A 26869-nucleotide genomic window follows, 5' to 3' on the forward strand; every position below is an offset into this window, starting at 1 on the left:
AGATGAAGTACTCTCTGGCACAGATTCCTCCATTTGAAGAGTCTTTGACATTTCTTTCCTTCTAATCAGTATACCACAAGGAGACCTAATGCAGAAGCATATAAGTTTGACATTCAACAGAGTTCATGTTCAACTCTTTATATAACCATCATGGGGCCAATGACCAATCTGTTTAGTTCCTGCTCCATTCAGTTCACCTGTTTTGTGCCACTGTTTAGACGCAGGACTGGATACAAAATTGGGGGGGCTGGCATAGTAGTAACCAGTATTTTATTTGTGTATTTAAGTTCTGTGAGTGAAATTATTATTTTTCTTTGTTTTTTATATCTGAAATTTTGGTTAGTCCAAAATAGGAGAGAGTTTTTGTTTTTAAATTGAAGTTAAAGGCAAATATTAATCCATATCCTTTTAAGTACTATATTTGTTATTTGCTATAATTAGCTTTTATTTCTTTATAGGTGTCGGTAAATCATGCCTCCTTTTGCAGTTCACAGACAAAAGGTTCCAGCCGGTTCACGATCTGACAATTGGTAAGTTACTCATGTAGAACAATTAAGGCCAAGCTCTTTGTTGGTGCAGCTCCTTTAATATTGTAGGGTTACAGACACGGTAGAATATGAAAATCTCGTGCCACATTTGTTTTGATGTGCTGGTATGGCAGCTGTCCAAGCAGTGTGTCCACGCACTGGGCATTTGTCATGGGTAATTTATAGATCTCAAAAGACCTATGCAGCCACATAGCCATAGCTTTGCTTATCCTTAGGCCTCACAGCACGTTTATATTTCTGTACCTGAACGTCTGTATGCACAATTTTACATTACTGCCATCAGAACGGAGTAAAACGTTCCACTTCAAATCAGTAGACTGTGTTATTACATTTTGGTACAGCCTGATTTCTCAGAACAGAAGATGTGCAAACTTCCCTCAAAACCAAAATGTGAAGCTGATGTAAACTAGAAGACGATGAGTAGAGACAACGGTCCAGACTTAAGGTGCATACACACTGGTCGTTTAGGCCCAGCGTGTATGCACAGCGATGATCGCTGACATTGCTGGGCTGAAAATCGCTCAGTGCATACACATTGAGAGATTTTCCCCGCTGCCCAGCGATGTCAGCGGGGGTGAACAACTTTCCATAGCAAGACGCTATGGAAAGCCGTCCACCCCACCGTTCATCTGCTGCTTATACCAGCAGATGAACGGCGTCCGCCGGCGATGAAGCGGGGGCGTGCATCAGCGCTCATCGCCAGGGCATACACACTGAGCGGTTTTAAGCTGAAAGCAGCTCAACAAACCAAAAGTGAGCTGCTTTCAGCTCAAAATTGCCCAGTGTGTATGGGCCTTAACACTAATTTGCCAGTAATCCTCAGAAAACAACCGTTTTGCAAAGATCACAGCCAAACTAACTAAAGGCCCGTACACACTGGCAGATATATCGGCCGTTCTCTTGAACGGCCGATATATCGCGGGTCCGTCGGCCAGTGTGTACGGCCGATACGTCTGTGAACTCCGTCGTTCAGATGTATCGCGTCGGCCCCGCAGCATAGCCGACGGCCAATATATCTACCGATATATTGGCGTGTTGCTGTGTGTGTACAGGGCGGTCGGCCGTGCAATGCTTTTGTACATGTGCGGGGGTAAATGTGCTCCATTTAGCACACCTACGATCAGGTCTGAATTGGGCACTAAGTGGGTAATTCAGAGTTGATCCCAGCAGCAAATTTGTTAGCAGTTGGGCAAAACCATGTGAACTGCAGGGGGGGCAGATATAACATGTGCAGAGAGAGTTAGATTTGGGTGGGTTATTTTGTTTCTGTGCAGGGTAAATACTGGCTGCTTTATTTTTACACTGCAATTTAGATTTCCGTTTGAACACACCCCACCCAAATCTAACTCTCTCTTTGCACATGTTCTATCTGCTCCACCTGCAGTGCACATGGTTTTGTCCAACTGCTAACAAATTAGCTCCTGCGATCAACTCTGAATTACCCCCTAAGTCTCCACTAAACGTAAGACAGGGTGAGGTTTGAATAAGCATCCCCTCTGTAGATTTCTATGGTGGCTGCTAAAATATGAAATGTACCAAGCTCTAGAAAATGTATACAGGGACGCTGAGAAGGGGATGGAGGCCTGGGCAGATGGATGGGCCCAGTCCCAGGCCAGCTTCTAAGGGGGACAAATTTCCCCCTCTTGCAGTGCACCGCACATAGGGTGTCATTCCGAGTTGATCATAGCTGTGCCAAATTTAGCACAGCTACGACCATCTTTCCTGACATGCGGGGGTACGCCCAGCACAGGGCTAGTCTGCCCCGCATGTCAGTCCGGCCCCCCTCGCAGAAGTGCAAAGGCATCGCACATCGGCGATGCCTTTGCACTTCAGGAGTAACTCCCGGCCAGCGCAGCTTTAGCGTGCTGGCCAGGAACTACTCCTCGCTCCCTGGCCAGCAGCAGCTGCGTATGATGTCATGCAGCCGCTGCGGCCCGTTCAGTCCGGCCACGCCGCTGTTCCGCCCCCTCCCGCCCAGCAAGCAGTCATTCAGGCAGAGGTGATCGCTGTCCTGCTACGGCCGACGGCTGTTCCAAAGGCGCCGGCGCATGCGCACAAAGGCATGAAAGGAATGACCCCCATAGCTTTCAGAGGGCGGTCTGCCACGCCTCACTGCTTTGAGCACATCCACTTAGTACCCGGGCCTCATGGATGTTTCTACGGCCTTGAGTGTAGTTGGTGTTAGCCATTGTAGCCAATGAGCTACATTTTCACACTGTATTTGGGAGAGGGATCAGAAGGTAATGGCTGTTTGCCCATGCATACCCAGAAGTAAAATTGATGCCATTAGCGATCACTTCACATTTTATACATCTCAAGGGTAGACTTGTATCGTAACAAAATGATCCATTAATTGTGAATTCCTTTCTGTGCATTGATGGGATTCCTGACATTATCTGGCTTATGAGTTGCTTCCCATGTAGGCCACAGCAGAGCCTCTCACTACATGTAAATACACAGACAATTGAATGGATTCTTTATTAGTTGGTAAAGTTTGGGATGCATTCTGGTTGAAGCTGAGAGAGAGGAGAGTGCCTTTATGCCAGAATATTCAGTGCATTGTAACGGGTAAAGTCTCGTCCTTCAGTACTCGCAGCTCACATGGGAGGCAGTCTGTTCTCACTGGGTTTATAATCCTCTTCATTCTCCTAGTATAGTTTTTCAGGCTGTAGATACAACCAGTGCCTGTCTCTCTATGCATATTTACACTTCTAAATATGGTGCCAGCTTTTACTCCTTTTGTAACAGGTAAAGAGTCATTCCACTGTCGCGTACGGGACATTTGTACAAGTTTTAACATCTCCATTTTTATTAAAAAATTAACATGAAGTGATTTTATTAAATGGATGTAATATCAATGTGCCTAACCAGGCTTATTTTTTTGTTATACCCAACACAGTATCACAAAGTTTAGTACAGGACAGGCCAAGTTCACCACCGTTTTGTAAAGGAAACTTCTACTTGATTCTCCTCGACTCCAATTTAAGAGCCTGTATGATTTAAAAATTTTTTTAATGAAAACCTATGAGAAAGATCTATAATTTATTGAAACATCAAAAGTATGTATGTATGTAGTGAATGACCTTAGAATGTCCGAACCATTACACAGTAGCTCACTGATTTTGTGGGAGGCAGGGACTGTACACTTCTAGCTACAGAAGAACTCTGATTATCCAAACTCTGTGGTAGCAAAGGTAGTAATAAAATATCATTGTTAGGAATTCAATTGTTTTGCGTGTGTAAAAATCCTATCTAAACGAAGCTGTTTAGATGCCAAAACAATTGTCACAATTGACTTGTTTGGGCACACATGCACAACATGCATGTCGCGCCCAAACAGACTGTTTAAACGGGTTTTGCAGTTTTCTTACGCGTCTAAAGTCCTGTTTTGGGCGTCCAAGCGCCCGTTCAGACGCCCAAAGTGCAGATTTTAGCGCACATTTCTTGTTTGTTATTTATTAACAGTTTCTTATGTAGCGCAACATATTCCATAGCACTTTACAATTAGAACAACAGCAATAGAACAATAGGAACAGACAATAGAGGTAGGAATGCCCTCCCACGCACAAAAATACTTGTCTCTAGTCTCCAAACCTTCAAGTGTTCCATGAAAACTCACCTCTTCAGACAAGCTTGGCAAATTCCGGACCCACCCACGTGGGATGCGGTCAACATCCCGCTGGACGGGATCCCGGTGGTCGAAATACCGACGCCGGAATCCCGACTGCCACAATCCCGACATATTATCCATCCGTGGGTGTCCACGACACCCATAGAGGGAGAATATAATAGTGTGCCGAGCGTAGCGAGGCACCGGGCCCGCAGCGTGGCGAGCGAAGCGAGCCAGCAAGGGGCTGCGTTCTGCTCGCCACCCCTGTCGGGATTCCGGCGTCAGTATTTCGACCGCCGGGATCCCGTCTAGAGGGATTACGTACTGATCCCATCCACGTAACCTTCAATATGTCCCTATGTAATTACATCCCTTTTATACAATCCACACATTTTGTCTTTCTTCACTTTCACATAACACTTCATAACACTTTCACCTTGGTAAACATTGCTATGTGACCATATGATAAAGCCCATTAAGAACCTTTGCAATCTGGCAGGACCATTATGCAATAAGTAGCACCTATGTGTATCAATGCCTATTTCTCTAACGTCCTAGTGGATGCTGGGAACTCCGAAAGGACCATGGGGAATAGCGGGCTCCGAAGGAGTCTGGGCACTCTAGAAAGATTTAGGACTACCTGGTGTGCACTGGCTCCTCCCACTATGACCCTCCTCCAAGCCTCAGTTAGATTTTGTGCTCGGCCGAGGTTGGATGCACACTAGGGGCTCTCCTGAGCTCTTAGAAGAAAGATAGTCTTAGGTTTATTATTTTCAGTGAGACCTGCTGGCAACAGGCTCACTGCAGCGAGGGACTAAGGGGAGAAGAAGCGAACTCGCCTGCTTGCAGCCGGATTGGGCTTCTTAGGCTACTGGACACCATTGGCTCCAGAGGGATCGACCGCAGGCCCAGCCTTGATGTTCGGTCCCGGAGCCGCGCCGCCGTCCCCCTTACAGAGCCAGAAGCAAGAAGATGGTCCGGAAAATCGGCGGCATGAAGACATCAGTCTTCACCAAGGTAGCGCACAGCACTGCAGCTGTGCGCCATTGCTCCTCTCACACTTCACACTCCGGCCACTGAGGGTGCAGGGCGCTGGGGGGGGGGGCGCCCTGAGGCAGCAATAAAAACACCTTGGCTGGCAAAAATACCTCAATATATAGCCCCAGGGGCTATATATGAGGTAAATACCCCTGCCAGATTCCATAAAAAAGCGGGGGGAAAGGGGCGGAGCTATCTCCCTCAGCACACTGGGCGCCATTTTTCCCTCACAGTTCCGCTGGAAGGAAGCTCCCTGGCTCTCCCCTGCAGACTACTCTACAGAAAAGGGTAAAAAAGAGAGAGGGGGGGCATTTAATTTGGCGCAGTATATAGTTTATATTAAAAAGCAGCTATAAGGGACATAACTCAGTTAGTCCCTGCCTTATATAGCGCTCTGGTGTGTGCTGGCATACTCTCACTCTGTCCCCCCAAAGGGCTTTTGTGGGTCCTGTCCTCTATATTGAGCATTCCCTGTGTGTGTGGAGTGTGTCGGTACGGCTGTGTCGACATGTTTGATGAGGATAATGAGGTGGAGGCGGCGCAGATGCCTTTAGAAGGGATGTCACCCCCTGGGGGGCAGACACCTGAGTGGATGGACTTATGGAAGGAAATGAGTGCACGTATAGACTCATTACATAACAAATTTGACGACATGCCGACTGCGGGACAGCCGAGTTCTCATCTCGTGCCTGTCCAGGTGTCTCAAAAGTCATCAGGGGCTCTGAAACGCCCGCTATCTCAGATGGCACAAGTAGATGTCGACACGGATACTGACACCAGTGTCGACGACGAGGAGTCAAATTTAATGCCCATTAAGGCCATTCACTGCATGATTGAGGCAATGAAAGAGGTGTTAAATATCTCTGATTTACATCCAGGTACCACATAAAAGGGTATTATGTTTGGGGAGAAAAAACTACCTGTAGTTTTTCCCCCGTCAGATGAATTAAATGAAGTGTGTGAAGAAGCGTGGGCTTCCCCTGATAAGAAATTGGTAATTCCTAAGAAGGTACTAATGGCGTTCCCTTTCACGCCAGAGGATAGGTTACGTTGGGAAACCCCTCCTAGAGTGGATAAAGCGCTCACACGTTTGTCTAAAAAGGTGGCACTACCGTCTCAGGATATGGCCGCCCTTAAGGAACCTGCTGATAGAAAGCAGGAGGCGATCCTGAAGTCTGTATATACACACTCAGGCATTATACTTAGACCAGCTATTGCGACAGCATGGATGTGCAGTGCTGCCGCTGCGTGGTCGGATAAACTGTCAGAAAATATTGACACACTAGACAGAGACACGATTCTGCTAACAATTGATCATATCAAAGACTCAGTCTTATATATGAGAGATGCACAGAGGGAAGTCTGCCGGCTGGCATCTAAAATAAGTGCATTGTCCATCTCTGCTAGGAGATGCTTATGGACTCGCCAGTGGACTGGAGATGCAGATTCCAAAAGGCACAAGCTGTATTCCCAGCAGGTGATAATCAAGGTACCCCTACTTCAACAAGGCCGGGGTTACTATTCCACACTATTTGTGGTGCCGAAACCGGACGGTTCGGTGAGACCCATTTTAAATTTGAAATCCTTGAACATATACATAAAAAAATTCAAGTTCAAGATGGAATCGCTCAGGGCAGTTATTGCAAGCCTGGAGGAGGGGGATTACATGGTATCCATGGACATCAAGGATGCTTAACTGCATGTCCCCATTTACCATCCTCACCAGGAGTACCTCAGATTTGTGGTACAGGATTGCCATTACCAATTCCAGACGCTGCCGTTTGGACTCTCCACGGCACCGAGGGTATTTACCAAGGTTATGGCGGAAATGACGATACTCCTTCGAAAAAAGGGAGTTTTAATTATCCCATACTTGGACGATCTCCTAATAAAGGCACGATCCAAGGAACAGTTGTTAGTGGGAGTAGCACTATCTCAGGAAGTGCTGCGCCAGCACGGCTGGATTCTGAATATCCCAAAGTCACAGCTGGTCCCGACGACACGTCTAATGTTCCTGGGAATGATTCTGGACACAGTCCAGAAAAAAGTGTTTCTCCCGGAGGAGAAAGCCAGGGAGTTGTCTTCTCTAGTCAGAGACCTCCTAAAACCAAAACAGGTATCGGTGCATCACTGCACGCGGGTCCTGGGAAAGATAGTAGCTTCTTACGAAGCAATTCCATTCGGCAGGTTCCATGCCAGGATTTTTCAGTGGGACCTGTTGGACAAGTGGTCCGGATCGCATCTTCAGATGCATCGCCTGATAACCCTGTCCCTCATCTTTTGGAGGGCCGCAGATTCGGCATACAGGACTGGGTCCTGGTGACCACGGATGCCAGCCTACGAGGCTGGGGGGCAGTCACAAAGGGAAGAAACTTCCAAGGACTATGGTCAAGTCAGGAGACTTCCCTTCACATAAATATTCTGGAACTAAGGGCCATTTACAATGCCCTAAGTCAGGCAAAATCCCTGCTCCTACACCAGCTGGTGCTGATCCAGTCAGACCACATCACGGCAGTCGCCCATGTGAATCGACAGGGCGGCACAAGAAGCAGGATGGCAATGGCAGAAGCCACAAGGATTCTTCGATGGGCGGAGAATCACGTGCTAGCACTGTCAGCAGTGTTCATTCCGGGAGTGGACAACTGGGAAGCAGACTTCCTCAGCAGGCACGACCTCCACCCGGGAGAGTGGGGACTTCATCCAGAAGTCTTCAAGCTGATTGTAAACCGTTGGGAACGACCACAGGTGGACATGATGGCGTCCCGCCTCAACAAAAAGCTAAAAAGATATTGCGCCAGGTCAAGGGACCCTCAGGCGATAGCTGTGGACGCTCTAGTGACACCGTGGGTGTACCAGTCAGTTTGTGTTCCCTCCTCTACCTCTCATACCAAAGGTATTGAGAATAATAAGAAAGCGAGGTGTAAACACAATTCTCGTGGTTCCGGATTGGCCAAGAAGAGCGTGGTACCCGGAACTTCAAGAGATGATCTCAGAGGACCCGTGGTCTCTGCCGCTCAGACAAGACCTGCTACAGCAGGGGCCCTGTCTGTTCCAAGACTTACCGTGGCTGCGTTTGACGGCATGGCGGTTGAACGCCGGATCCTGAAGGAAAAGGGCATTCCGGAGGAAGTCATTCCTACGCTTATTAAAGCTAGAAAAGAGGTTACAGCAAATCATTATCACCGCATATGGCGGAAGTATGTTGCATGGTGTGAGGCCGAAAAGGCCCCAACAGAGGAATTTCAACTAGGTCGATTTCTGCATTTCCTGCAAGCAGGAGTTAATATGGGCCTAAAACTAGGCTCCATTAAAGTACAGATCTCGGCTCTGTCGATTTTTCTTTCAAAAAGAACTAGCTTCAGTACCTGAAGTTCAGACATTTGTGAAAGGAGTGCTGCATATTCAGCCCCCATTTGTGCCTCCTGTGGCACCTTGGGATCTCAACGTGATGTTGAGTTTCTTAAAATCACATTGGTTTAAACCACTAAAAACCGTGGATCTGAAATATCTCACGTGGAAAGTGGTCATGTTATTGGCTTTGGCTTCAGCCAGGCGTGTGTCAGAATTGGCGGCTTTATCATGTAAAAGCCCTTATCTGATTTTCCATATGGATAGGGCAGAATTGAGGACTCGTCCCCAATTTCTCCCAAAGGTGGTGTCAGCGTTTCACCTGAACCAGCCTATTGTGGTGCCTGCGGCTACTAGGGACTTGGAGGACTCCAAGTTGCTAGACGTTGTCAGGGCCCTGAAAATATATGTTTCCAGGACGGCTGGAGTCAGAAAATCTGACTCGCTGTTTATCCTGTATGCACCCAACAAACTGGGTGCTCCTGCTTCTAAGCAGACTATTGCTCGCTGGAATTATAGTACAATTCAGCTTGCTCATTCTGTGGCAGGCCTGCCACAGCCAAAATCTGTAAATGCCCATTCCACTAGGAAGGTGGGCTCATCTTGGGCGGCTGCCCGAGGGGTCTCGGCTTTACAACTTTGCCGAGCAGCTACTTGGTCAGGGGCAAACACGTTATCAAAATTCTACAAATTTGATACCCTGGCTGAGGAGGACCTGGAGTTCTCTCATTCGGTGCTGCAGAGTCATCCGCACTCTCCCGCCCGTTTGGGAGCTTTGGTATAATCCCCATGGTCCTTTCGGAGTTCCCAGCATCCACTAGGACGTTAGAGAAAATAAGAATTTACTCACCGGTAATTCTATTTCTCGTAGTCCGTAGTGGATGCTGGGCGCCCATCCCAAGTGCGGTTTATCTGCAATACTTGTACATAGTTATTGTTAACTAAATCGGGTTATTGTTGAGCCATCTGTTGAGAGGCTCAGTTGTTTCATACTGTTAACTGGGATTCATATCACGAGTTGTACGGTGTGATTGGTGTGGCTGGTATGAGTCTTACCCGGGATTCAAAATCCTTCCTTATTGTGTACGCTCGTCCGGGCACAGTGTCCTAACTGAGGCTTGGAGGAGGGTCATAGTGGGAGGAGCCAGTGCACACCAGGTAGTCCTAAATCTTTCTAGAGTGCCCAGCCTCCTTCGGAGCCCGCTATTCCCCATGGTCCTTTTGGAGTTCCCAGCATCCACTACGGACTACGAGAAATAGAATTAAATTAGAGTAAATTCTTATTTTCCCTATAGATTGTAAGCTTGCGAGCAGTGCCTTCCTACCTCTGTCTGTCTGTTATTACTCAGTTTTGTTCTATAACTGTTGTTCCAACTTTAAAGCGCAACGGAATATGCTGCGCTATATAAGAAACTGTTAAGTATGTAAATAATATCTTCAGTTGTCATTTGTTTATGGGTCTTTCTGCCTTTAGTTTTGTCTTCAGCAAGTGCATGCTTTATTGGATAGTGATCAGTTAACTCGCTTGGCCACTGCAGGATATTCCACTTTTCTCTGACGTCCTAGTGGATGCTGGGAACTCCGAAAGGACCATGGGAATAGCGGCTCCGCAGGAGACTGGGCACAACTAAAGAGAGCTTTTAGGTCACCTGGTGTGCACTGGCTCCTCCCACTATGACCCTCCTCCAAGCCTCCAGTTAGATTTTGTGCCCGGCCGAGGTTGGATGCACACTAGGGGCTCTCCTGAGCTTCTAAAAAGAAAGTATATAATTAGGTTTTTTATTTTACAGCGAGACCTGCTGGCAACAGGCTCACTGCAGCGAGGGACTAAGGGGAGAAGAAGCGAACCTACCTGCTTGCAGCTAGCTTGGGCTTCTTAGGCTACTGGACACCATTAGCTCCAGAGGGATCGACCGCATGGAACTGGCCTTGGTGTTCGGTCCCGGAGCCGCGCCGCCGTCCCCCTTACAGAGCCAGAAGCAAGAAGAGGTCCGGAAAATCGGCGGCAGAAGACATCAGTCTTCACCAAGGTAGCGCACAGCACTGCAGCTGTGCGCCATTGCTCCTCATACACACTTAACACTCCGGTCACTGAGGGTGCAGGGCGCTAGGGGGGGGCGCCCTGAGCAGCAATAAAAACACCTTGGCTGGCAAAAATACCACAATATATAGCCCCAGAGGCTATATATGTGATAATTACCCCTGCCAGAATCCATAAAAAAGCGGGAGAATAGTCCGCGAAAAAGGGGCGGAGCTATCTCCTTCAGTACACTGGCGCCATTTCTCCCTCACAGCTCCGCTGGAAGGAAGCTCCCTGGCTCTCCCCTGCAGTCTACACTACAGAAAAGGGTAAAAAAGAGAGGGGGGGCACTAAATTTAGGCGCAGTATATATAACAGCAGCTATAGGGGACATAATTCAGTTAGTCCCTGCATTATATAGCGCTCTGGTGTGTGCTGGCATACTCTCACTCTGTCTCCCCAAAGGGCTTTTGTGGGTCCTGTCCTCAGAGCATTCCCTGTGTGTGTGCGGTGTGTCGGTACGGCTGTGTCGACATGTTTGATGAGGATAATGATGTGGAGGCGGAGCAGATGCCTATAGAAGGGATGTCACCCCCTGCGGGGCAGACACCTGAGTGGATGGACTTATGGAAGGAATTGCGTGCACGTGTCGACTCCTTACACAAAAAATTTGACGACATGCCAAATGCGGGACAGCCGGCTTCTCAGCTCGTGCCTGTCCAGGCGTCTCAAAATCCATCGGGGGCTCTAAAACGCCCGCTACCTCAGATGGCAGACGCGGATGTCGACACGGATACTGACACCAGTGTCGACGACGATGAGTCTAGTCTAATGTCCACTAAGGCCATTCGTCGCATGATTGAAGCAATGAAAGAGGTGTTACAAATTTCTGATATAAACCCAGGTACCACTAAAAAGGGTATTATGTTTGGGGAGAAAAAACTACCCGTAGTTTTTCCCCCATCAGAAGAATTAAATGAAGTGTGTGAAGAAGCGTGGGCTTTCCCTGATAAAAGATTGGTAATCTCTAAGAAGTTACTAATGGCGTTCCCTTTCCCACCAGAGGATAGGTCACGTTGGGAGACACCCCCTAGGGTGGATAAAGCGCTCACACGTTTGTCTAAAAAGGTGGCACTACCGTCTCCGGATACGGCCGCCCTCAAGGAACCTGCTGATAGAAAGCAGGAGGCGATCCTGAAGTCTGTATATACACACTCCGGCATTATACTTAGACCAGCTATTGCTACAGCATGGATGTGCAGTGCTGCCGCTGCGTGGTCAGATTCCCTGTCAGAAAATATTGACACCCTAGACAGGGACACTATTCTGCTAACCATAGAGCATATAAAAGACTCAGTCTTATACATGAGAGATGCACAGAGGGAGATCTGCCGGCTGGCATCTAAAATAAGTGCATTGTCCATTTCTGCTAGGAGAGGCTTATGGACTCGACAGGGGATGCAGATTCAAAAAGGCACATGGAAGTTTTGCCTTATAAGGGGAGGAGTTATTTGGGGATGGTCTCTCGGACCTAGTTTCCACAGCAACTGCTGGGAAGTCAGCATTTTTACCCCATGTTCCCTCACAGCCTAAAAAGGCGCCGTTTTATCAGGTACAGTCCTTTCGGACTCAGAAAAACAGGCGTGGAAAAGGCGGGTCCTTTCTGTCCAGAGGCAGAGGTAGGGGAAAAAGGCTGCAACAAACAGCAGGTTCCCAGGAGCAAAAGTCCTCCCCCCGCTTCTTCCAAGTCCGCCGCATGACGGTGGGGCTCCACAGGCGGAGCCAGGTACGGTGGGGGGCCGCCTCAAAAATTTCAGCGATCAGTGGGCTCGCTCACAGGTGGATCCCTGGATCCTGCAAATAGTATCTCAAGTGTACAAACTGGAATTCGAGGCGTCTCCACCCCACCGGTTCCTAAAATCTGCCTTGCCGATTACTCCTTCAGACAGGGAGGCTGTGCTAGCGGCAATTCACAAGCTGTATTCCCAGCAGGTGATAATCAAGGTGCCCCTACTTCAACAAGGACGGGGTTACTATTCCACACTGTTTGTGGTACCGAAACCGGACGGTTCGGTGAGACCCATTTTAAATTTGAAATCCTTGAACACATACATAAATAAATTCAAGTTCAAAATGGAATCGCTCAGGGCGGTTATTGCAAGCCTGGACGAGGGGGATTACATGGTATCCCTGGACATCAAGGATGCTTACCTGCATGTCCCCATTTACTATCCTCACCAGGAGTACCTCAGATTTGTGGTACAGGATTGCCATTACCAATTCCAGACGCTGCCGTTTGGACTCTCCACGGCACCGAGGGTGTTTACCAAGGTAATGGCGGAAATGATGATACTCCTTCGAAGAAAGGGAGTTTTAATTATCCCGTACTTGGACGATCTCCTAATAAAGGCGAGGTCCAAGGAGCAGTTGTTGGTGGGAGTAGCACTATCTCAGGAGGTGCTACACCAGCACGGTTGGATTCTGAATATTCCAAAATCACAGCTGGTTCCGACGACACGTCTACTGTTCCTGGGTATGATTCTGGATACAGTCCAGAAAAAAGTGTTTCTCCCGGAGGAGAAAGCCAAGGAGCTGTCATCTCTAGTCAGAGACCTCCTGAAACCAAAACAGGTATCGGTGCATCACTGCACGCGGGTCCTGGGAAAGATGGTGGCTTCTTACGAAGCAATTCCTTTCGGCAGGTTCCATGCCAGAATCTTTCAGTGGGACCTGTTGGACCAATGGTCCGGATCGCATCTTCGGATGCATCGCCTAATAACCCTGTCTCCAAGAACCAGGGTGTCTCTGCTGTGGTGGCTGCAGAGTGCTCATCTTCTAGAGGGCCGCAGATTCGGCATACAGGACTGGGTCCTGGTGACCACGGATGCCAGCCTTCGAGGCTGGGGGGCAGTCACACAGGGAAGAAACTTCCAAGGACTATGGTCGAGTCAGGAGACTTCCCTACACATAAATATTCTGGAACTAAGGGCCATTTACAATGCCCTAAGTCAGGCAAAATCCCTGCTTCTACACCAGCCGGTACTGATCCAGTCAGACAACAACATCGGCAGTCGCCCATGTAAATCGACAGGGCGGCACAAGAAGCAGGATGGCAAGGGCAGAAGCCACAAGGATTCTCCGATGGGCGGAAAATCACGTACTAGCACTGTCAGCAGTGTTCATTCCGGGAGTGGACAACTGGGAAGCAGACTTTCTCAGCAGGCACGACCTCCACCCGGGAGAGTGGGGACTTCATCCAGAAGTCTTCACGCTGATTGTAAATCGTTGGGAACGGCCACAGGTGGACATGATGGCGTCCCGCCTAAACAAAAAACTAGAGCGATATTGCGCCAGGTCAAGGGACCCTCAGGCGATAGCTGTGGACGCTCTAGTGACACCGTGGGTGTACCAGTCAGTTTATGTGTTCCCTCCTCTGCCTCTCATACCAAGGGTACTGAGAATAATAAGAAAACGAGGAGTAAGAACAATACTCGTGGTTCCGGATTGGCCAAGACTAGCGTGGTACCCGGAACTTCAAGAGATGATCTCAGAGGACCCATGGCCTCTGCTGCTCAGACAGGACCTGCTTCAGCAGGGGCCCTGTCTGTTCCAAGACTTACCGCGGCTGCGTTTGACGGCATGGCGGTTGAACGCCGGATCCTGAAGGAAAAGGGCATTCCGGAGGAAGTCATTCCTACGCTGATTAAAGCCAGGAAAGATGTAACTGCAAAGCATTATCACCGCATATGGCGTAAATATGTTGCTTGGTGGGAGGCCAAAAAGGCCCCAACAGAGGAATTTCAACTAGGTCGATTTCTGCATTTCCTACAAGCAGGAGTGACTATGGGCCTGAAATTGGGCTCCATTAAGGTACAGATCTCGGCTCTGTCGATTATCTTCCAGAAAGAACTAGCTTCACTACCTGAAGTTCAGACGTTTGTGAAAGGAGTGCTGCATATTCAGCCCCCGTTTGTGCCTCCAGTGGCACCTTGGGATCTCAACGTGGTGTTGAGTTTCTTAAAATCACATTGGTTTGAGCCACTTAAAACCGTGGATCTAAAATATCTCACGTGGAAAGTGGTCATGTTATTGGCCTTGGCTTCAGCCAGGCGTGTGTCAGAATTGGCGGCTTTGTCATGTAAAAGCCCTTATCTGATTTTCCATATGGATAGGGCAGAATTGAGGACTCGTCCCCAGTTTCTCCCTAAGGTGGTATCCGCTTTTCACTTGAACCAACCTATTGTGGTGTCTGCGGCTACTAGGGACTTGGAGGATTCCAAGTTACTGGACGTAGTCAGGGCCTTGAAAATTTATGTTTCCAGGACGGCTAGAGTCAGGAAAACTGACTCGCTATTTATCCTGTATGCACCCAACAAACTGGGTGCTCCTGCTTCTAAGCAGACTATTGCTCGCTGGATTTGTAGCACAATTCAGCTGGCGCATTCTGCGGCTGGACTGCCGCATCCTAAATCAGTAAAAGCCCATTCCACAAGGAAGGTGGGCTCATCTTGGGCGGTTGCCCGAGGGGTCTCGGCTTTACAACTTTGCCGAGCTGCTACTTGGTCAGGGGCAAACACGTTTGCAAAATTCTACAAATTTGATACCCTGGCTGAGGAGGACCTTGAGTTCTCTCATTCGGTGCTGCAGAGTTATCCGCACTCTCCCGCCCGTTTGGGAGCTTTGGTATAATCCCCATGGTCCTTTCGGAGTTCCCAGCATCCACTAGGACGTCAGAGAAAATAAGATTTTACTCACCGATAAATCTATTTCTCGTAGTCCGTAGTGGATGCTGGGCGCCCATCCCAAGTGCGGATTGTCTGCAATACTTGTACATAGTTATTGTTAACTAAAGGGTTATTGTTGAGCCATCTGTTGAGAGGCTCAGTTGTTTTCATACTGTTAAACTGGATATAGTATCACGAGTTATACGGTGTGATTGGTGTGGCTGGTAGGAGTCTTACCCGGGATTCAAAATCCTTCCTTATTATGTCAGCTTGTCCGGGCACAGTGTCCTAACTGAGGCTTGGAGGAGGGTCATAGTGGAAGGAGCCAGTGCACACCAGGTGATCTAAAAGCTTTCTTTAGTTGTGCCCAGTCTCCTGCGGAGCCGCTATTCCCATGGTCCTTTCGGAGTTCCCAGCATCCACTACGGACTACGAGAAATAGATTTACCGGTGAGTAAAATCTTATTTTTTGCCTTTAAAAAAACTCCAGGGTAGAGACTTAGGGCAGCAGGGAACTATTACTTGACATAAGTGCTGCAGCAAAAAAACAATTTTGCAAGAGTGGGTACACCCAACCCCCATAAACTTTCAACTATAAAGAGAAACTCCATTTCATTTTTGCATGGACTGGGTGGAGGCATTATTTGACAAGGAGAGGAAGATTGCCTCCTTTTTTCATACATGGGGAAGCTTTATCGCCACCGTACCAACCTCAGTACATTACTAGATTTCTCATAGTATGCGTCTAACCCAATGGTATGAAACCCAAACTCTCATGTGATACTCCTATTACGTGCCTGCCGGGTGAGTGCCAAACACCCGTCTTACTTTCTTTTTGTTTTGTGTACTTGTCTATACTTAACATGATCCTTGAGCTACATGAATGTTTTTATATTACACATTCCTGTACCTAAATACTTTCTAACCCCATTTTCTGGTGTTTAAATAATCTTTAATACCTTGTCTACATGATGGGCACCTTCGGAAGTTTACCAGTATGTGTGATAGTCATGTTATGTTATGTCTTGCAACTTTGTCACTGTTACTTGTGCTTCAATAAAAATGTGGAGAAAAAAACAAAAACCTCCAGGGTTGCTGTCGCAGTACGTTTTTTGTCATTGTCTGTGTTGTGAAGCGCTGTCCAATCAACTCTGCTAAAGTTGGCTGCGTCTGAGCAGATAGTATATACCGATACACTTCCGAATTCATCCGGCTGCTTCTGTCACAGCATTAATAAACACTAGTACCCAGTGCCATTGGAAGCCATGCATGCCTATGCAATCACACTGCCTCCACCATGTTTTACCGATCGTGCTGTGCTTCAGATCATGAGCCATTCCAAGTAGGGTGGCCAATCCCAGGCTATTTTTTCAATCCTAGGGATCGCATTGAAAAATGATCAATCCCAGGATTCTCTGGATTGTTTTGTTTTCAATGTGTGTTGTCCCTCTCCCCTGAAACCCCTCGCGCCCCCTTCCCTTAGCCCACACAACTCACCGTTTTCTGGACAAGCGGGGAGGGGGGGTTCACTTCCTGTGGAGCAGTGCGTGACCTCTAACCTCGCTGCGCAGTGCACACAGTCGGTGGCAGGGGGAAGCCGGGCAACGTCTCAGGACGAGCAATGCCGCCCGGCATTGAAAAGACAAAGGGGGCTGGCTAATCCCGAAATCCCCCGGGATTGGAAACTCCAGTCCAGGGATTGAAACCTGGCTAATTTTTGGTCAAAATCTCAGGATCCCGCTGATCCCGGGATTGTCCACCATAATTCCGAGCCTAATGCATATGTTTTTTCTTACCATCATTCTGGTACAGGTTGATCTTGGTTTCATCTGTGCAAAGAATGTTGTTTCCGGAACGGAGATGGATTTTGTAGATATTTTTTCGGCAAAGTATAATCTGGCCTTCTTATTCTTGAGACTTCTGAATGGTTTGCACTTTGTGGTGACCACTGTATTTGGTCTTGTGAAGTCTTCTTCTTTTTATGGTAAATGTGGATAATGATACGCCTACCTCCTGGAGAGTGTTCTTTACTTGTCTGGATGTTGTGAAGAGTTTTCTCTTTACCGTAGAAAGGATTCTGCGTTCATCTACCACTAGTGTTCATTCTAGCACCCTGCACCTTTCAAAAACCTATGCATTTCGTCTCCTGTCTGAGGGGTTGCTCTCTGCTTTGGTGCTTCTAGCATAGCCTGGTCTGTATCTCAGCACTGAGATACAGACCAGACTGTGCTATACGCGCCACAGCAGAGAGCGACACCCCATGCAGGAAAGAGGAACTGCGTGGGTTTTGAAAGGTGCAGGATGCTAGAATGAACACTATGGGGGTCATTCCGAGTTGATTGCTCGATAGCAACTTTTTGCAGCGCTGCGATCAGGTTAAAACTTGGCAAAACTGCGCATGCATATGCACCGCAATGCGCAGGCGCGTCGTACGGGTACAAAGAGGATCTGTGCTGGACGATGTATTTAACGAAAAATCCATTCGCACAGCCGATTGACAGAGTGCGTTTATGGGTGTCAACTGACTGTTTTCAGGGAGTGTTTGGAAAAAACGCAGGCATGTCCAATCGTTTGCAGGGCGGGGTGTCTAACGTTAATTCTGGGTCCAAAGAGTCTGAAGTGATCGCAGCAGCTGAGTAAGTCCAGTGCTACTCAGAAACTGCTACAAAATTTTTTGTGCTGTCGGCTGCCAAAGTGTTTGCACACTTGCAAAGCGAAAATACACTCCCCCATAGGCGGCGACTATCTGAACGCAGCACAGCAAAAACTTGCTAGCGAGCGATCAACTCGAAATGACCCCCTATATCACTGTTGTCTTCCATGGTGTTCCTGAGCTCACAAGTACGTTCCTTCTTTTTTTTTTTTTTTTTTTTTTTTTTTCCCTCCGACTGTACCAAACTGTTGATTTGGCCACTCCTAATGTACCTGCTATCTTTCTGATGGATCTTTTGTTGTTTATGCAGTCTAAATGCCCATATTGAAGGTAGAGATGTGTGCTGAGCGATGCGGGGGAGGACGCTCATTTCACCCATGCAGGCCAGTCTAGCACCGGCGATAGCGATGTGCGGAGCCGCGCATCGCTATCGCTGTGGGGGGTATACACGAGTGATCTGTTCTTAAAATCTAAGCAATCTAGTCAGATTGCTTGGATTTTAAGCATTGATCTCTCCGTGAGTACCCCCCTTAAGGATGACCTGTTTCACTTGCATTGAGAGCTCCTTTGAATGCATGTTGTGGGTTCACAGCAACAACTTCCAAATGCAAATGCCATATTCAAGACATTTTGCCTGCTTAATTGATATAGAAATAACAAAGGAATAGCCCACACTGTCCATAACAAAGCTTTAGAGTCACTTGTCCAATTACCAGTGATCGTGCTGAGTGAAATATGTGGGTTCCAGAGACCCCTCACTTTAAAAAAAAATTGGGGTCCTACTCCATTGTTTCTGGGTCGCATCACCTCTTACACTATATGGGCTTGCTGGGGACAGGTAACAGGATAGAGCTGGGCATTAAGACAGCAGTTGGGGTAGAGCTGGGGGTTGAGGCAGGGAGCACTTGGGGTAGAGGGAGTTAGGGGGAGAGGGGGTTAAGCGCATACAGCACTAGGGGTAGGGAGGAAGTAAAAGCAGGCAGCAGTGTGGGAATTTATGTGAGCAGGTAGCAGTTGGGGTAGAGGGGGATATGGGCATTCAGCAGTTGGGGTAGAGAGGGGATAAGGATAGACAGCGGCTAGAGCAAGAAGGGGGTTGGGGTAGGCAGCACTAGGGCAATGCTGGGGGTAGGAAGGTGGTATGTATAGGTAGCTACTGGGGATAGGGGTAGATAGCAGCTTTTGCAGTACTAGGTGCCTGTAGTGGGTTAGCGGCAGACAATACTGGGGCAGTGCTGGGGGTAGGGAGAGGGTAAGATTGCGGGATTTGAAAGTCCACTGCTTTGTAAATATGTTTGTAAATATTGTGAGTACTGTGGATTCATGTATGTGGGAGTGTGTACTGTGGAGAATCATGCAGACGTTGCACTGTGGGGCAGACGTGACTACGTTTTGAGATGACCCGCGCTCACTCCCTGACGTCATTCTGATGGCTGGGATCCCAGCGTCTGTATGCTGACCGCCAGTATCCCAACCGCCAGTCAAACATACCCAATGCGGCCATAGAAGAGAGATGCATCCATCAATATTGACAGAAACAATCCCCCAGTGGTGGGTACCAGCTGTAAAGATGTATTCACAGAGGCTACCTGCCTGTAGACTTCTCACTCACTGTTGGCTATGACTTTCCTTCTAAACTAGTTTAGTTCACCTGGTATAATAAAAAAAACGAAGCCAATGCATTAATATACAGTACGCAAGCGCTCCCTCTAATGCAGGGCTGGGGAGGGGGTGAGAGGGACAGATCAGCCAATGGTTGGGGAATCGCTGGCCCTGGCCACTATTGTTCTTGCCACCCCGCTTAGTCCATTGCAGTGCAGCGCAGCGTATCCTCACCTTTAAAATATGAGTTATGGGGTGTGGCTCGGCGGCCATTCTGAGTAGCTGTCTCTCTGCAGAGCTCCTGCAACTATTGCTGTTTTTTGCCCCTAAACCGCTATTACCGGGCTGAAACCCTCACTCCAGACCACCCCCTGGGCTTGCCCACTGATCACTCCCCTGGAGGTAGAGTTTGCGGAGCCGGGAAAGGCATTAGGCCTCGTTGCGGCCTACCTCCCTCATCAAAGCCGGGACCTAGATATTCGGCTCCCCGCCCGGTTCCCTGATAGCAGACCCATGCTGGACCTCCCGTCGGAGCTACTCCCTGCTGCTCCTGCACTCACCATGCAGCGCTCACCGCTTGGAGGCCCTTCACCGCTGCCGCACTATGTGGCCCCGCCGGAGACGCAGACTGTCTGCCTCCCGGCGCGATCGCTGAACACGTCGCGCTTTCAGCTAAAAGCTCTGTCTGCCCCTGCCAGCGGCGTGTGTGCGCGGGATCCCGGCCTCAAGCCGCAGCTTTCTCTTGCTCGTGGCGGCTACTGGTCCCCGGACCCTACACTGCGCTCCACTGAGCCCAAGGCGGAGAGGTACACAGATCGTCAGCCCTCCTGCCTGCCCGCTGCTACAGGTCTGTCCAGCCGCTGCAGACAGGGAGCTGCAGTTATTACATTTTCTTCTCTGCACTAATTAAACCCCTCCACACTGTGGACCTTGAGTGTCCAGCTGATTGTGCAGTTCTATAACACTGCTCATTAATCCTATTTCTCTGACGTCCTAGTGGATGCTGGGAACTCCGTAAGGACCATGGGGAATAGACGGGCTCCGCAGGAGACTGGGCACTCTAAAAGAAAGATTAGGTACTATCTGGTGTGCACTGGCTCCTCCCTCTATGCCCCTCCTCCAGACCTCAGTTAGATTTCTGTGCCCGGCCGAGCTGGATGCACACTAGGGGCTCTCCTGAGCTCCTAGAAAGAAAGTATATGTTAGGTTTTTTATTTTACAGTGAGACCTGCTGGCAACAGGCTCACTGCAACGAGGGACTAAGGGGAGAAGAAGCGAACCTACCTGCTTGCAGCTAGCTTGGGCTTCTTAGGCTACTGGACACCATTAGCTCCAGAGGGATCGACCGCAGGACCCGTCCTTGGTGTTCGTTCCCGGAGCCGCGCCACCGTCCCCCTTACAGAGCCAGAAGCATGAAGATGGTCCGGAAAATCGGCGGCAGAAGACTTCAGTCTTCACCAAGGTAGCGCACAGCACTGCAGCTGTGCGCCATTGCTCCTCATACACACTTCACACTCCGGTCACTGAGGGTGCAGGGCGCTGGGGGGGGGGCGCCCTGAGCAGCAATAAAAACACCTTGGCTGGCAAAATAATCACAATATATAGCCCCAGAGGCTATATATGTGATAATTACCCCTGCCAGAATCCACAAAAAAGCGGGAGAAAAGTCCGCGAAAAAGAGGCGGAGCTATCTCCCTCAGCACACTGGCGCCATTTTCTCTTCACAGTGTAGCTGGAAGACAGCTCCCCAGGCTCTCCCCTGTAGTTTTCAGGCTCAAAGGGTTAAAAAGAGGTGGGGCACTAAATTTAGGCGCAATATTGTTTATACAATTAGCTATTGGGGAAAATTCACTCAGTGATAGTGTTAATCCCTACATTATATAGCGCTCTGGTGTGTGCTGGCATACTCTCTCTCTGTCTCCCCAAAGGGCTGTGTGGGGTCCTGTCCTCAGTCAGAGCATTCCCTGTGTGTGTGCGGTGTGTCGGTACGGCTGTGTCGACATGTTTGATGAGGAGGCTTATGTGGAGGCGGAGCAGATGCCGATAAATGTGATGTCGCCCCCTGTGGGGCCGACACCAGAGTGGATGGATAGGTGGAAGGTATTAACCGACAGTGTCAACTCCTTACATAAAAGGCTGGATGACGTAACAGCTGTGGGACAGCCGGCTTCTCAGCCCGCGCCTGCCCAGGCGTCTCAAAGGCCATCAGGGGCTCAAAAACGCCCGTTACCTCAGATGGCAGACACAGATGTCGACACGGAGTCTGACTCCAGTGTCGACGAGGTTGAGACATATACACAATCCACTAGTAACATCCGTTGCATGATCTCGGCAATAAAAATTGTGTTACACATTTCTGACATTAACCCAAGTACCACATAAAAGGGGTTTTATGTTTGGGGAGAAAAAGCAGCCGGTGTTTTGTTCCCCCATCAGATGAGTGAATGAAGTGTGTGAAGAAGTGTGGGTTCCCCCGATAAGAAACTGGTAATTTCTAAAAAAATTACTGCTGGCGTACCCTTTCCCGCCAGAGGATAGGTCACGTTGGGAGATATCCCCTAGGGTGGATAAGGCGCTCACATGTTTGTCATAAAAGGTGGCACTGCCGTCTTAGGATACGGCCACTTTGAAGGAGCCTGCTGATAAAAAGCAGGAGGCTATCCTGAAGTCTGTATATACACACTCAGGTTTTATACTGAGACCTGCAATTGCCTCAGCATGAATAGTGCTGCTGCAGCAGGGTCTGATACCCTGTCAGATAATATTAATACCCTAGACAGGGAGAATATGGTGCTAACATAGAGCATATTAAAGACGTAGTCTTATATATGACGGATGCACAGAGGGATATTTGCCGGCTGGCGTCCAGAATTAATGCAAGGTCCATTCTGCCAGGAGGGTATTAGAGACCCGGCAGTGGACAGGTGATGCTGACTTTAAAAGGCACATGGAGATTCTGCCTTATAAGGGTGAGGAATTGTTTGGGGATGGTCTCTGGGACCTCGTATCCACAGCAACAGCTGGGAAGAAAAATTTCTACCTCAGGTTTCCTCACACCCTAAGAAAGCACTGTATTATCGGGTACAGTCCTTTCTGCTTCAGAATAGCAAGGGGGCCAAAGGCGCTTCCTTTCTGCACAAGGGAAGAAGGAAAAAGCTGCACAGACAGCCAGTTCCCAGGATCAAAAATCTTCCCCCGCTTCCTCTGAGTCCACAGCATGACGCTGGGGCTCCACAGACAGGTGCGGTGGGGGCGCGTCTCGGGAACTTCAGGGACCAGTGGGCTTGCCCACAGGTGAATCACTGGGTTCTGCAAGTAGTATCACAGGGATACAAGCGGGAGTTCGAGGCGACTCCCCCTCGCCGTTACCTCACATCAGCCTTGCCTGCTGCCCTCGGAGATAGGGAGTTAGTACTGGCGGCAATTCACAAGCTGTACTTCCAGCAGGTGAAATCAAGGTTCCCCTCCTTCAACAAGGCCGGGGTTACTATTCCAAAAATGTTGTGGTACCGAAACCAGACGGTTCGGTGAGACCCATTCTAAAATTGAAATCCTTGAACACTTATATACGAAGGCTCAAGTTCAAAATGGAATCGCTCAGGGCGATTATTGCAAGCCTGGAGAATTTCAGGGTATCACTGGACATCAAGGATGCTTACCTGCATGTCCCTATTTACCCTCCTCACCAGGAGTACCTCAAAATTGTGGTACAGGATTGTCATTACCAATTCCAGACGTTGCCGTGGGTCTGTCCCCGGCACCGAGGGTATTTACCAAGGTAATGGCCGAAAGAATTATCCAGTACTTGGACAATCTCCTTATAAAGGCGAGGTCCAGGGAGCAGTTGTTTGTCAGAGTAGCACTATCTCGGGAAGTGCTACAACAGCACGGCTGGATTCTGAATATTCCAAAGTCGCAGCTGGTTCCTACGACGCATCTACTGTTCCTGGGGATGGTTCTGGACACAGAACAGAAAAAAGTGTTTCTCCCGCAGGAGAAAGCCAAGGAGCTGTCATCTCTAGTCAGAGGCCTCCTGAAACCAAAACAGGTGTCGGTGCATCACTGCACGCGAGTCCTGGGAAAAATGGTAGCTTCCTACGAAGCAATTCCATTCGGCAGGTTCCATGCAAGAACTTTTCAGTGGGACTTCTTGGACGGGATCGCATCTTCAGATGCATCGGCTGATAACCCTGTCTCCAAGGACCAGGGTGTCTCTGCTGTGGTGGCTGCAGAGTGCTCATCTTCTAGAGGGCCGCAGATTCGGCATACAGGACTGGGTCCTGGTGACCACGGATGCCAGCCTTCGAGGCTGGGGGGCAGTCACACAGGGAAGAAATTTCCAAGGACTTTGGTCAAGTCAGGAGTCGTCCCTACACATAAATATTCTGGAACTGAGGGCCATTTACAATGCCCTAAGTCAGGCAAGACCCCTGCTTCAAAACCAGCCGGTACTAATCCAATCAGACAACATCACGGCAGTCGCCCATGTAAACCGACAGGGCGGCACAAGAAGCAGGATGGCGTGGCAGAAGCCACAAGGATTCTCCGATGGGCGGAAAATCACGTCTTAGCACTGTCAGCAGTGTTCATTCCGGGAGTGGACAACTGGGAAGCAGACTTCCTCAGCAGACACGACCTACACCCGGGAGAGTGGGGACTTCATCCAGAAGTCTTCAAACTGTTGGTAAACCGTTGGGAAAGGCCACAGGTGGACATGATGGCGTCCCGCCTCAACAAAAAGCTAAAGAGATATTGCGCCAGGTCAAGGGACCCTCAGGCGATAGCTGTGGACGCTCTAGTGACAACCTGGGTGTACCAGTCGGTTTATGTGTTCCCTCCTCTGCCTCTCATACCAAAGGTACTAAGAATAATAAGAAGGCGAGGAGTAAGAACGATACTCGTGGTTCCGGATTGGCCAAGAAGAGCTTGGTACCCAGAACTTCAAGAAATGATATCAGAGGACCTATGGCCTCTACCGCTCAGACAGGATCTGCTACAGCAGGGGCCCTGTCTGTTCCAAGACTTCCCGCGGCTGCGTTTGACGGCATGGCGGTTGAATTCCGGATCCTAAAGGAAATTGGCATTCCGGAGGAAGTCATTCCTACTCTGATAAAAGCCAGGAAAGAAGTAACCGCAAACCATTATCACCGTATTTGGCGAAAATATGTTGCGTGGTGTGAGGCCAGGAAGGCCCCTACAGAGGAATTTCAGCTGGGTCGTTTTCTGCACTTCCTACAGTCGGGAGTGATTATGGGCCTAAAATTGGGTTCCATTAAGGTCCAGATTTCGGCTCTGTCGATTTTCTTCCAGAAAGAACTGGCTTCACTGCCTGAAGTTCAGAAATTTGTAAAGGGAGTGCTACATATTCAGCCCCTTTTGTGCCTCCTTTGGCACCTTGGGATCTCAACGTGGTGTTGAGTTTCCTGAAATCACATTGGTTTGAGCCACTTAAAACTGTGGATCTGAAATATCTCACGTGGAAAAAAGTGGTCATGTTATTGGCCTTGGCTTCGGCCAGGCGTGTGTCAGAATTGGCGGCTTTGTCATGTAAAAGCCCTTATCTGATTTTCCATATGGATAGGGCAGAATTGAGGACTCGTCCCCAGTTTCTCCCTAAGGTGGTATCAGCTTTTCACTTGAACCAACTTATTGTAGTGCCTGCGGCTACTAGGGGCTTGGAAGATTCCAAGTTACTGGACGTAGTCAGGGCCTTGAAAAATTATGTTTCCAGGACGGCTGGAGTCAGGAAAACTGACTCGCTTTTTATCCTGTATGCACCCAACAAACTAGGTGCTCCTGCTTCTGAGCAGACTATTGCTCGCTGGATTTGTAGCACAATTCAGCTGGCGCATTCTGCGGCTGGATTGCCGCATCCTAAATCAGTAAAAGCCCATTCCACAAGGAAAGTGGGCTCATCTTGGGCGGCTGCCCGAGGGGTCTCGGCTTTACAACTTTGCCGAGCTGCAACTTGGTCAGGGGCAAACACGTTTGCTAAATTCTACAAATTTGATACCCTGGCTGAGGAGGACCTTGAGTTCTCTCATTCGGTGCTGCAGAGTCATCCGCACTCTCCCGCCCGTTTGGGAGCTTTGGTATAATCCCCATGGTCCTTACGGAGTTCCCAGCATCCACTAGGACGTCAGAAAAAATAAGATTTTACTCACCGGTAAATCTATTTCTCGTAGTCCGTAGTGGATGCTGGGCGCCCATCCCAAGTGCGGATTGTCTGCAATACTTGTATATAGTTATTGCCTAACTAAAGAGTTATTGTTGAGCCATCTGTTGAGAGGCTCAGTTATATTTCATACTGTTAACTGGGTATAGTATCACGAGTTATACGGTGTGATTGGTGTGGCTGGTATGAGTCTTACCCGGGATTCAAAATCCTTCCTTATTGTGTCAGCTCTTCCGGGCACAGTATCCTAACTGAGGTCTGGAGGAGGGGCATAGAGGGAGGAGCCAGTGCACACCAGATAGTACCTAATCTTTCTTTTAGAGTGCCCAGTCTCCTGCGGAGCCCTTCTATTCCCCATGGTCCTTACGGAGTACCCAGCATCCACTACGGACTACGAGAAATAGATTTACCGGTGAGTAAAATCTTATTTTAACCCACGTATTTTATATTGTGCTGTCCTATGCTCCTGTGGATTGTAACCACTCCACATTTAGATATTACCTTTTTTGGCCTGTATGCCTTACATTAATAGGGCCTCCACCTTGTACCTATTGCCGTTTTGGGGGCCTCCCCTTGTTTTACAGCATTGCTGACTTCCTGTAAAATCCCACCTGAGCCCGTCCTACAGCCACGACTGTGGCTCCGGCACGTTTATTCAGGTTTTATTGCTCTGATACCCCTAACTACTTCCCTCACTGTAGGGAGACGTCCCATGCTATGGGCATCAGACATCTGATTTCAAATGTGAGTCTCTCCTGATCGCCATGACTTGCCGCTGACAGGGGGCTTTGCTCTTCGACCCCTCATAAGACTTTTGATGTTGAATAACAGGATGAATCTACTTTCTCCGCTCTTCTGATGGGCAGGGGCAGAAGGAGTTCGCAAGGGAAGGGTTCACGAGCTAAACGTGTTGTTCCCTCCAGATCCAACCTCCGCCCGTTTCTCTCGCTCACACAACTCACGGAATCCCCTCCCCCCGACCTAGAGACTGAAGCGCCTAACTTGCCCACAATGGCTTAGGCGACAAGGAGTGGACAAAGCTGCAGAGAAGCCACTGCCCTGCTCACTGTCCTGGCTGCCAGGCTGTGTGGTGAGCGCCTCTCCTCCGCCACTAGCAGCATCGGCACCGGATCCCACGGCAGCAACCAGAC

The 26869-nt window shown here is 49.0% G+C and overlaps 1 protein-coding gene across 1 annotated transcript in view; it reads left to right on the top strand.

The window, feature by feature from the left end:
* Positions 1-26869, top strand: part of RAB2A (RAB2A, member RAS oncogene family) — a 175562-nt gene that overhangs the window by 37286 nt on the left and 111407 nt on the right. The window contains exon 2 of the mRNA XM_063923775.1: positions 459-530. Coding sequence (XP_063779845.1) covers positions 459-530 — 72 coding nt within the window. The remainder of the gene's footprint in view (positions 1-458; positions 531-26869) is intronic.

This window comes from Pseudophryne corroboree, chromosome 5 (assembly GCF_028390025.1).
Source record: "Pseudophryne corroboree isolate aPseCor3 chromosome 5, aPseCor3.hap2, whole genome shotgun sequence".
Lineage (NCBI taxonomy): Eukaryota > Metazoa > Chordata > Amphibia > Anura > Myobatrachidae > Pseudophryne > Pseudophryne corroboree.